Here is a 12434-nt window from a genome sequence, read left to right on the forward strand (position 1 = left end):
ACTTTAAAAATTATGCATGCTCTGAAAGATGCCAAGTGCTCTGGCAAAATGCCCTGTCTGTTGTCTGAATGACTCAAATATCCAAGCAAAACTGCATCAAACAATATTCAATCAGCTAAGAATAAGCAGGGAAAAAAAATGCATCTCAAAAGAAAGTATTTACCTTCCCCAGCCATGTGAAGTGCCTCAGCCGTATCTGTATCACAGCTATGGTACAGCCTTGTGGTCTGAAGTGTGAGGCATTTAACCAAGTAAAACATCTTGGTAGCTGTGCTTTTTTTGTACTTGTACTTTTTCCATTCTGTGCCTTTTTCTGTATACCTCATATACAGAAACTTTCTCTAAGTATCTGTATTAGTATTATCTCTATTTTTTGTTTTTCTTTTAAGTGATAAGCTTTCAATAAAGGTAAAAGGTGACTGGTCATAGTCGTGGCCCAGCTTTCCCAACTGTGTAGGGATAGTGTGGTTTGGAAGCTGTTTCTAGCATGAATAGCCAAAGCAGGTTGCCAAAGCGTTGGAGTAAGTGGATTAAAGTTTTTATAAGGGATGGAGGGAAGGCTGCCATCCAGTGAGGTCAAAACAGTACCAGTCTGGTTTAGAATTAGGCTGGGAGAGAGAAGCATTCCTGCACAGGGTACCTTGGCTGAAACAAGTTTGTGCCAAGGAATGACTTTCTCCTAAAGAAGGATTTAACGGCACTTTGGGCTGGAAAGGGGAGAAGTGACTATCATTTCTAGTGTGAGAAGGTTCTAGTGGTATATCGTGCTGCTGCCAATATGAAATTACTTAGAAAGCAAACAAACTGTGTTTTACTATGTTCTGTGAATATTTGACAGTCCCTGAATAGAAAATATCTAGAGATTGAGGCAGTCTGTGGGGAGAAAGGCTCAATCAGTTTTCTGGCTGCAAGCATGATTTCTGCTGGGAAGGGCTAAAAATGTACTTCTCTTAAAGAGAAGAACTAGCCATGTCAGAACCCAGGTTTCCCGTGTGCTATATTGCCTCCTCTGCTCTCTCTTTTTTTGTGTTTCATTAGCTAAATGATGGTTACAGCTATGTATTTCTGTAATACTTACCTTTGTTGAGTGATTATTTTTTGTTTCTAATTTGAAACCATCTTGCTTTAGCTTTGTGCAGTGTGAAGATGTCTGGGTTAGGGTGACAAGTCAATTTTCTTTTCCTTTTTTTGTCTTTTTAGGAGGCTTGTGTGTGTGTTGTAGCCTAGCTTCTGATACTCCTGATGAAATAACATACTCCATATATTTCTTACATAAAGGTAAGCTTAACCTGTTAAGTTTTGCTTTATTTTGGAGAATGTCGATTGCTGAAAGACTCACAGAATGCCTTGCAAAACAAACAGCTACCAAAATCTACAGACAATAAACTACTGTGGCCAGTGTTTAAAGACAGCAGCAGCCTTTAGCTGCTGTCGACTTGACTTCCTGCCTAGTGCCAAACGAGTACCTTCAAACCAGTGGCCTCGTCAGTGGCTATTAATTTGGTGCCTTATTTCTAGCCAGACTTTCTGGCGTGCTGAGCACAAACATCAATGAAATCTGTGGGAGCTTGCAGGTGTGTTGTACATATGCCATAAGCCATTTGTATGGGAAATAGAGCCAACAGCTCTCAGCTTAAATGTCTATTTAGATTTCCAGTTCAACATGTCATTTTCACAGCAAGAGGTGCAACACCCACTGACTGTAAGAATAGCTGCTATGTAAGTGGTGCTCGAGCTCTTAATTTTAAGACTTTTTTTTTTTCCTTGAAAAGAGTAAAGAACATTGTTTTATTCTGATCAGAATAAAACTTGTCATTAGTAAGATCTTTCTCATTTTTTACATGGAGGAGAGAGGCAAATTATTTCTCAGTTGAGAAGCTGCATGGTATGGAGTAACCATGTTCAAGTGGACAACATTCTACTTTAAGTGTTTGCTTTCTTGTGTCAGGAACGTTTTCATATGCCAGGGCTGCACTAACACATTGCTTTGCTGCTGGAATATTGTGGGATCAAATGAACTGCATTTTTATGTTCTTGAGGGCATTAGCAAATTGGAAAAGTCCCTTCTGGGTGTGGCAGCACTCTGCATTGTGCTGCTGTGAAGGCTGATTTCCCCGCGTGTACTTGATGTGTAGCTGGAAGGCAATTGCATTGCTTGGAGCCAGCCATGGCCCTTGTACATCCCTATCTGTACCAGGAAGAAACTGAGGATAAATATGATGACATTGACCAGCTGCGTCTGAAATGACCCTCATGGAATGGAGTTGTTTGGTACAGAGCTGTTTGTGGATTCATGCAAGATTCATCAGTCACACGAGAGAGTTTTATGACTGGTCCTGAGGTGCTCCACAGAAGCAGCAGTATATCAGGTCCATAAGCTGCATTTTGGAGACATATAAGGAGTTCAGTCTGTGCTGCAGGATCTGTAAGCTCGGAAGGAAGCTTCCCCCCCCCCCCAGTTAAAGCAGTTGCTTGATGTAGCACAGACACAAATGTCACGATGCTGTGGTTGTATTCTGCAGTGCTGGTATTAGCTTGCATGTGTTTGCATTGGCAAGGAACAGGGTGATGATCATGAGTATACTGACTCATTGCAAGCAAGCTTCAGTCAGTATCTTCTATGAAAACCTGTTTGGTTTAGATACCTTTTAATCTGTAGCATTGCTGTTGGTGTTGGAGGTCTCATTTTTTCCTCTTTTTTTGCAGCATAGCTAAAAGCATCTCTCTGCTAGGGTGAGGAATCAAAGTCCTGGATGAGTGGCTCATCCATGGCTCATGATCTGCTTTTTTTCCTTGGTGGTCCTGTAAATTATGGATCAATCCTCTTATCTTGAATTTTCACACAGTATTAAGCAGCATCCTGATCATAACACCATTCAGCCTTTAGCATATTGCAGCAGAGATTTAGAGGCCAGTCATTGACTCCTTGGTTATTTTAATCTTCAGCTTTTCTCAGAGCCTGGGGAAGTTTGAGGGCTCTATGTCATTCCTACTGGATGCCAGAAGAGGTATGGTACAAGTCTAGAATAAAATAGCAGCTGTGCTGATGCAAAGCCCATGCAAACACAGCAGGTCTGAAATTAGCCTATGCTTAAGCAGAGCTGAACTAAGTTACAGCAATAGGGTATGCAGATAGACTGAAAATTCTTCAAAGCAGTTGAAAGATCACCAAAATGTGAAGCACAGCTACGTAAAGGATTTGTGTTTGGCCTTTTCGGGGGGGGGGGTGGGTCGTGTTTTTATACAAGCTTGGTCTGGGATGGAATGCTGCTTTAAACATGAACATAGGCTGTGCAGTGCATAGCCAGTTTCTGCATACTAAAGAACTGCATTATGTGGGTGTAGGTCTACTAAGTATGCAGCAACTCTCTTCAGGATGAAGTAAATCTGTCTGTGCAGACAAGCCTGTAAAACAGTCTAAAATATCCCTGTTTGGGTGTATTGGCACTGCTGAAGTTTCTACCTACAAAGTCGTACTTGGCTTGTACCGACAGCTTGTAACAGATGGTGTTTATTGTTTGGGTTTTTAAAAAGTATTATTATTTTTCCCCAGGTTACAACAAAACTTTTACAGTTTCTCTAGAAAGAACAGAGTCTCATCAATTGAAGGAAGTGGCTTTTATAAATCTTGGTAGGTTACTTGTGTTCCTTCCCTGTGTGGCTGCCATTCTCTGTCCCCAATAGGGAGACGAATGGCTAACCCTGCTCTAGAAGGAAAGGATTTCTTTTTTCCTTGACTTCGAGTAGTTGTGTTATTTTGCTGCCTTTTTTTTTTGCTTAACTTCTATATTTGGCATTTGATGCTGCAGTACCTCACTATTAGTAAGCAACTTCCTCTAAAATTGCCTCAGAATCTGCTCTGGAGATCAGCTGCTGAGTTCTTAAGTGTCTCAAGCCTCTTGAATCCTCCCCTGGAAACCCAAATGTATTGCTAGTGTTTCCTGTGTTAATACAGCAGCAGCTTTTAATTAACTCCTTTTATATTTCCTAGATATAATCAATTCCATCAGAGAGAAGTGGGCCAAGATGAGAATCATGTGAAAGAGCCTCTTAAAGAAAATAAGTGAACAAGTGCTAAATTGACCACTGTTATTTCTTTAAATAGACTATTATGTGGCTGCTTATTTGCCTGGCCAGTTCCTGCACCTCCTGAATATTCAGCATCCCGACCTCCTGTGCTATAGTTTGTTTCTGACAGGTATGGTAAGACTGCTGCTTAAACTAATTTTATTGTTATAGTGGAAACTTACTCAAATCTCTTTCCATGAAAGTTGTGTTTCTCAATGTTTGTTTTATTGCACAGTGTTCTGAAGAAGAAGAAGAGAGACTGAAAAAATAAGAATAGCATTTTTGCCATTTTCTGTTTTAGAAAGAGAATCTGAAGTGACATTTCGTACTTCATCTATTACGCACTTCTAGCTTGTTATGAAATGGAAGAAGACCTTTCACTGAATTTGCAATTCTTTGCCTTGGTTTCATAGTTTCCCTTCCCCCATCTTTGCACATGCTTCTCGGTCCTCCACTGTTCTCAAATTTCACATGGAGATGTAAATTTGATTTTACATTTCCTTCCTCCAATTGAGTTGCGCTAAATGTGTGTGTTTGGAGGGTGTGGGGAGAGGAAATCTGTGTTTCCTTCACCTGATCAGGCTGATGCAATTTGATTTAGAGTCTCATCTGAAAGGCACGTTATTACAATTCCAAAAAATATGTCTTTGTGGGAAGTGGGTTATTTTTGGGAGTGGGGGGCCTTTGTTTGAAAACAGAAATCTGTTCTTCTGATTGGGTGAAGGAGAGGTGAGTAGTGGGAGCTGGTGCAGTAGCAGCATCACAGGAACTAATACCTGTTGTATATACATAATGAAATACTAATCTGCTAGAAATGAGTGGGAAGCATCACTATTATATGGTGGGCCTGATTCTCTGATGCAAAGGGTCTGGAATCCTACTGTGGTGCTGAACCTTAGTACTAGCATAAATAAAGTGATTTTGTTCTGATGCTTCAATCAGTAATCACAGAGTAGAACCTCCTTGTTCTGGCTTTTGGGGCTGATGGTAAGAGATCCTCCAATACCAGTTTGTGATTCTGCATGTGAGCAGTTCTGAACTGTACCAATGTGCTTTGGTGCCAATTCCAGTGTTGAATCTCTATTGCTAGCCTTGTGCCCTTCTCTTCTTATCCTATGTACTCTGATTTGTCCTGTGATGGCAGCGTGAGCCTCAAATATCCACACCTTCTCTGCTTCAGCAGTAGAGAAGGAAAGAAGTGAGTATAGACTGTGCTCCTTATTTACTTCCTTTACCCAGCTAGCATGATTCCTTCTCCTCTTCAGCATAATACTAGGGCAGCTAGTACAAGAGCCAGACTGTTTCTTACTGCTGGGGACCTGGGAGTATTAAGAGAAGTACTGGTAGTAGCCAGATTTTATGTTCTTAGTCCTTTTTCATTCTTAAACCAATGTTCTTCAGGTGAGGATGCAAAAATTGACATGTTGCAGAACTGCTCCATCCGATGCCCACTCATGTCAACAGTCTTGGATTGCCACATAGGAAGTATGTATGCCGTGAGCATCAGTGAGAGCGCCTTACTACACCTCCTACAGAACAGCAAACGAGACAACGAGAGGTTGGCAGCTCTACATTGTGCCCTGTTGTACTTCCAACACACAGAAGACTTGGAAATGCAGGTGGGAAAAGAACCTCCTCTACATTTTTTTTAGTGGCTGATGTCTTATACAAAGCAGGGTCAGGCCATGAAAACAGAAAAGACCCAATTCACATACACCTTTTGGCAGTGCTGGGCTGCCCAAACCACTTTATTAGTCAAGGCTGTTCTGAAAACATTTCTCTCTGTGTCATTACTTCATGCAAAGTCTTGCTACCAAAATTGAAGTTTCTATAGTCTCTTACAACACATCCTTAAACGGAGAGATGTGACAAACTCCCCTGTCCTCATTCTGACAGATTATTTGGTGGATTTCTGAGAACCTGTCAACATGTCATTCTTTTGACCCCATTCAAGAATTTATCATCGGTAGGTATTTCTTTTCCTGCATTCTGAATTTTCCTGCATACTCTAGTTCTGACTTAAGGAGAAGCCACAATGTCACAAACTGACTCTCTTATTTCCATGCTGTTCGGTTATGATTTATGTTAACTGACCAGCATTTTGTGGTGTTAGAGACAATAGCAGTAGTTTAGAAGATATGTAGATCTCTCAAAATCAGATTGGCAGTAAAACTTTTCAAATGCATTGTGTCTAGCAGGACAAATAGATTTATCATTATTTTAGGTCACTGGAGAGCAAATTCTCCATCTGGCTCCTGTCTTAGATATCTGGGATGTAAATAATTGAGATTGGAGCAGAGGAACAAACCTCCTCTGGCCTAGCCCAACCCATTCTTTCATAGGGATTTGGCTTATCATGATATTCTCTTCTAATAGCTGATTCCTCAGCCTAGCCAGTGCATGTCCTGTGCCCTGAGCCTTTTTGTACAAAGGACCCCTGCAGCACTGAGCTGTAGCCAAGCAGCTGACCCGGCCCTGCAGCCATCTGGACTTCTCTTCCTCCTTTTGTGCACAGAATGGGACCAGTTCCACGATGGAGGAAGCTGTTTCAGAGACAGCAACAGGATTTGTCCCTAAAAAAGTGCTTGATAAGGAACTGACTCTGAAGCCTAGTGTTGTTAACTGATAGTTTATACGATATTGACCTTACAAATCCTTTTACATTGCATTCAGCCTCACTGTACTGCAGAATGTGTCCAGAAACTCACAACCTGGATAAACTTTTGCCCTACACATCACTGCTTGACTGGATTGGGGTAAGATAACAGCTGGTACTTTAATTAACAGCTAGAGGGATTCTGTTTTTTCTCCCTTAATACAGCCTTTAACTTGCATGCCTTACCTTTTCATAGACATTCTCTAAATCCATATCTGTGCTTTATGCCCATTTTACTTTGTCAAGTCTTAACCTTTGTGGTGTTTTCCATAAGTCCTGTTTTTTTCAACAAATAAAAACATTTATAAAACAAGAACAGCTAGTGTAATAGAATGGATGATTATATCTCTTTTCACAGTGAGGTATTAATTTACTGCTTATCATATGAGGTTTATAATGAATACAGAATATATTTAACCAGGCAAATCATGCAGTTATTTCCAAGACAAACAGTATTAGTAGAATGAAGATTAATGAGTAAATTTGCAGAAGTAAAATAACTTCAGGCAAGATGCTACAGTTAGAGCAAATAACTCATTTTAATTGATCTGACACTGCTCTAATACATTACCTTTTCTTAAATGGGGTGAATGAGAAAAACATCTTCAATATTTCTTTTTAGCAAAACTGAATGTACAGTTCTGGCTGGCTAGCTAGTTTCACAAAGGAAACGGTGGAGATTCACTTAGATACCCAAAGAGCCCATGTTTTATGCTGAATTATTTCTATTCTTATAATTTGTCTGTATTTATAGATTATCCCTGGAGTAACATGTGCAACAGACATTATTCCTCTACCTGTGTTAGAGGTAAGTTTCAGTACAAAACTGCATTTGTATTTGCTATTAGAAGCTTTTTTTTTTTGTGGGGTGGGGATGTGCTAAATACTAAGAAGCAGTGTCCCCACAGCCCTATCCAAAAATAGGGCTGAATAGGAAATTGCCTTGTTTGGAAGGGCTTGTGCATTTACTGATGTATCAGTTATTCAGACTGATGATTGCTAGGTCAGAGATGTATTTTTTTTTTCCATTTCTGAAGAGACACTTCCCATTCAACAGGGAAGATCCTCCAAGAATTAGTTCTGCTTAAGAAATAATTCTTCATTTTGTGACCTCATTAGCTGGAGGTAAACTTGGCACAACAGATGTGTAGGATTTCTACGTATCCTCCCTTGGAGGGACATTTCATTGTGCTGCCATAGGTACATGACCCTCTCACTTTGTTTTGTCCAGAGCATCCTGTGATTGCAGTGATGTTGGGGCTTTGGCTAGCTAAGCTAAATCTAGACAGATTCCAGCACAGCGTGGAAAAGCCAGTGAGCTGGATGGGGAGAGCACATGCTGTTTGGGTAGGAAATTGTACTTTCCATTGAAAACAACATGGATGATTCTTCCCATCTTCCATTCCACTCCCTCAGCTCCAGTTTAGAGAAACACTCGAAACTTTCCTAAGTATTCCCTTACAGCATCTGAAGGAGGCTTTTAGTAAGCAGTTTGTTGTGGAGGGCTAATGGGAAGAGTCAGAGGTTGAGTGCAACAGCACCAGCTCCAACACGGGAGTAGACTCTGGATACATGACAATGTTGTTTCATGTAGCACTTTAAAGAGGTGAGAGTCTGTTTCCTCCCCAGTGCTTATAATTAGCTCAGAAAGCTTCAACCATTCACAAAATCATTTAAAATCGGTGGAATTACCAACTGCTCACTCACTCTGCAGCACTGCATCACAGCTGTGCTACACATTCACATGGCTGCTGTCAGGGAATCAGGCTTTGCATGCTCTGCTTGGGAAGGCTGCCCTGAGAGCTGGGACACCTGGGAAAATCAGATCTGGAGAAAATTTCTTGCTAGATAATCGCTGTAATTCACTGAGGTCAAAGTTAGCAGCCCTTTAATTTGTCTGAGATTGAACCTCAAGCCCCTGGGGGCACATGCCTTTAGCAGCTATACTTCCTGATTGTGGAACTCATTTCCTATTTCTGTCTGAAACCTAAACAGATTGAAAAGGTCAGAGTTGAACTAAAGACAAATATTTCCTGCTACTTTTGACTGCAGATTGCTCTGACTCTTCAGTGAGGACAAAGATGGTAATACAAAGGGTAAGGTTTAGCGCTTTGCCTGCTTTGTACCACTTCAGTGACACAAACCCAGCATGGCTCAAGTCCAGGTGGTCAGTTGTTTGTGTTTCAGTTGGTGTATGTTGTTGGCATCACAGGTCAGGCCCTAGTGACAAATTTGGCTTACAAGTAGTATTTCTTTTGTAAAGATTTTATGGCATTTCACAGAAACAGTGGTGAGTTGTTGCTTTGAGAAGCTTTTTGGAGTTCTCAAGCCCATGAATTATTGAGAGCCTTTGGGAAGGCTATGTCCATATTCACAAAATAAATTGTGCTATTTGGGTAACAGGTGTATTTTTATCACAAAATTCCCTTTTAGGAAGAGAGATCAAGAGAGTCTGTGGGAAAGGGGGAATAGTCTGTCCAATGGTCATAAAGCTTTACATAAGCATTGCAGATTTTTTAGTGAGTCTGGTTTTTTATTTCGAATTCCATCTTTACATACAGAAACCAAACTCGAAGGGGTGCAAACAGGCTTCATAAGAAGAAGAGAAGGAAGGGACAGGAGGAAGAAGGGAACTAAATAGGAGGATGTGCAGGAGAAGAGTGAAAATGTGTGCTGTGAGCAGTTGTCAGAGAGATCAGCACAGGAAAAGGCAGCCTCTCCCTCATGCTGTGCTGAGCCACTGGGGAGATGAATGATGTTTTTAAGGAGTAGCTGCCCGTGCAGCTATGTAGTTGCTTACACAGCTCTCCAAATACCTTCACTGCTGGAGATACATAGCACTACAGTTCCCCAGAGAGGACATGTGGCTCTTAAAGGTCACTGTCATCCTGCATCCTTCAGAGGGGCACAGCAGAGAGCTCTCTTTGTCTTAAGACACTGCTTATAAAAGGCTGCGTGAGAGCTTTCATGGATTGCAACCTGGTAAGGCTTTGCTTTGACTTGTGGTAATAAACATCTTGTAGGTGTTTGTGCTTAGCTGTTGATCTTGACTCTATAGACATGTATGCAAAATAGACACCACCTAAGATGAAGCCTTCTCTTTCTTGTGCTTGCCCTGATGATCCTCAAGAAATAACAGATTTAATTAAAATAATCATTTGTTTTAAACTTTGTAATGAGATCTGATACCCTGCAGGTTTTCAGTGGTGTCTGCTTTTAATTCTAAAGTCCACCACTTCCTGTCACAGATTCAATGTATGAAACAAACTTGCTGTGTTGCTTCCCTGCTGCCACACATCAAACAAAATCCACTATGTCCTGAGTGCACTTTTGCAGGGCCGATGCTGTTGCAGTTGCCTAAATTGGTCACTAGATGATACCCTTTCACTTTATTCTTTATATTTCTCTGATTGATATTAGTAACATTTAGGCAACATACTGCAGTAGTAGGTTGTAGATCTTGTTAGTTAGCTCCAGCAGGGTGAACATATGGTGCCATATGCACTCCTAGTTTCCAGCTGCTAAATATAACTAACATGAGGCAAAAACAAGGTTTATTTTTCTCTGCTGCAGCTACAATAATAAAGCGACAACCAGCACTGGCAGCAAGAGGGAAGTAGCTGGCAGGATTGAGTCTCTGCAATTTATTTTCCTTGGCAAATTGTAGTTTATAGTAGGAAGTGGTTTTAAATGCTTCTGAAGTTTTCTTCTAAAGTTATTGTCATTGTAGAAAAGTAGCGGGGAGAGAGCAAAATCCAACATGTTAGTGCAGGAGAGAGGAATGCTGTGAACTGAGACTTCCTTCAGATGTCACTACTGTAGTGTCAGTGTTGGGAGGTAAATGTATGTAAAAAGGGGTAAAAACAGTTAGTACCATCTCATTTCTTAAAAAAGCCCAAATTAATTGCCTTAATGTCATCTCTTCCTCATCAATGATCACATCACCCCCCGTTATAAACAGCGGCTTTGAATCTTTATACCCAGTCCAAGAACTAGCTCAGGAAACCAGTGTGTATTTGGGGTTTTTTTCCTCCTGTCTGATCACAGCTGAGTTTAAATTAATTTCAGCATTAGAGTCAAAAGCTTTAGAACAGCTAAAGAAACATTTGGGTTTTGTTTCTTTTCTGGGATGAGGACTCTTACTTGAGGTTGGCAAATGGATGTTTGCAATGTAAGTATTAAAGCAGCTTGAAAATAGTGACAGCCTGTAGCTGCCGGGGTCATGACAGTGTTCTTCTATTTGGAACTACTAGAAACCCGTAATGGGATTTATTTGACCAAATGGAAACATTTACATGTAAGTCAGTTGCCTAAGGCTCCTTTTACCATCAGTGGAAGTCTAGACAGCATGGCCAGTGTAGTCTGAGGTGCAGTTCTTCCCATCCCAAACATGTGAAATAGGTCAGATAAATTATAACCTGGAAGTACTCATTTCTTCCCAGACTGACTTTGCCACCTTAGGATCCTTTTATCTGCATTACAGTCACCAAATTTTGACCTTAAGTTTAAGTAAGTGCTACCCCTGCCATCAAATAAAGGAAATAAAACTACTGGGAAAAAATAGGGTAACTGCTTTTGTTTAACTTTATTCACTTACGTTGTTACAAAGCTACCTTAATCCCAAAAGTTCTCCCTAAGTTCTTTCCAATCACTTACGGGAGAGTGCAGCCTGTATTCATGCTTTCCCTGCAATACTTTGCAGTTCCAAAACTCCAAAGACTTCTGGAAGAAACTCAACTCAAACTTGGAGAGTGTGAAGTATGCAGAGCCACACTTGCATTACCACAATAGTGTGCTCAGGAGGGAATGGCGCAGCCTTTCAGAAGAGGTAAATATGAACGCACTGATAAATGCATGCACTGAAACAATCTCCAGAACTGCCTCTAAAGTGGGTATTTTAAAGCTGAATGTGGAAGAGTTGGCTTTTTTTATATTGAGGATAAAGAAATGGGACTCTGATCATGAGAAGTGAAGAGACTTGCAGTCATTTACTTTTAAGGTGATTTCCTGAAAGTCTTAGTCTGTTAAAATAATGCGAGAAACTAAACAAAAGCAGAGCTTGAGCATACCTGTATTGTCGTGTAGGTTAATGTGAGCACCTGTGAGCATGGGTGGTTGGAAGGTGTGTTGAAGCCCCTACTGCATTATTTCCATTCAGAAGGAAAACCAGCTTAATTTTTCATCTTCATTTTATGGGGGAGTGTTTTAATTTGCCTTCTGCTCTGTTCATTTGGGGATTTCTGTTTGTTTACAAGCAGAGAGAGGAGAGACCCACCACGGCCTATTTGAGGAATATTTTTGAAAATGCCAGAAAGTAGGTTCTGTTTTCTATTGTATTCACCCCTTCTTATTTTGTTGAAATGTGTTGAAGGATTTAATGTTCCATTTACATAGTTGATTAGGTGTCTGGTTAGATATCTTACTTTAAAGAAAATTATCCACCTGAAAATCAAGTATTGGAATCCTTGTAATCACTACAGCATGATCTTAAATATCCAGGCCTCTAGAGCCAGGAAATACATGGTAGATGTGAAGGTTTATTCTTATGCAAATAGAATTTTTTTAATGCTATGTAGTATCTTTACCAAATGCATTCTTAGTACCAAATGTATAGTTCTTGGATTTCTTTAGCTGTCTGTGAAAGATCAAAGTGTCATTTAAGTGTTTTAATGGCCTTATGCAATCCTTTAGAGTAATGCATATGAAACAT

General features: G+C 40.4%; 1 protein-coding gene across 7 annotated transcripts in view; it reads left to right on the forward strand.

Annotated features, from left to right (window-relative positions):
* Positions 1–12434, forward strand: part of GSAP (gamma-secretase activating protein) — a 47606-nt gene that overhangs the window by 19426 nt on the left and 15746 nt on the right. For 6 of the 7 annotated variants that reach the window (XR_003990752.1, XR_003990753.1, XM_030480939.1 and 3 more), the window contains 9 exons: positions 1201–1278; positions 3554–3631; positions 4106–4198; positions 5470–5687; positions 5965–6034; positions 6742–6824; positions 7479–7532; positions 11427–11552; positions 11980–12038. Coding sequence is in view for 5 of the 7 variants with exons in the window: in XM_030480939.1 (XP_030336799.1) it covers positions 1201–1278; positions 3554–3631; positions 4106–4198; positions 5470–5687; positions 5965–6034; positions 6742–6824; positions 7479–7532; positions 11427–11552; positions 11980–12038 (859 nt within the window). In the remaining 2 variants the exon portion in view is untranslated. The remainder of the gene's footprint in view (positions 1–1200; positions 1279–3553; positions 3632–4105; positions 4199–5469; positions 5688–5964; positions 6035–6741; positions 6825–7478; positions 7533–11426; positions 11553–11979; positions 12039–12434) is intronic. The other variant, XM_030480940.1, reaches the window with a different exon arrangement.

The sequence above is a fragment of the Strigops habroptila genome, chromosome 3 (genome assembly GCF_004027225.2).
Source record: "Strigops habroptila isolate Jane chromosome 3, bStrHab1.2.pri, whole genome shotgun sequence".
NCBI lineage: Eukaryota > Metazoa > Chordata > Aves > Psittaciformes > Psittacidae > Strigops > Strigops habroptila.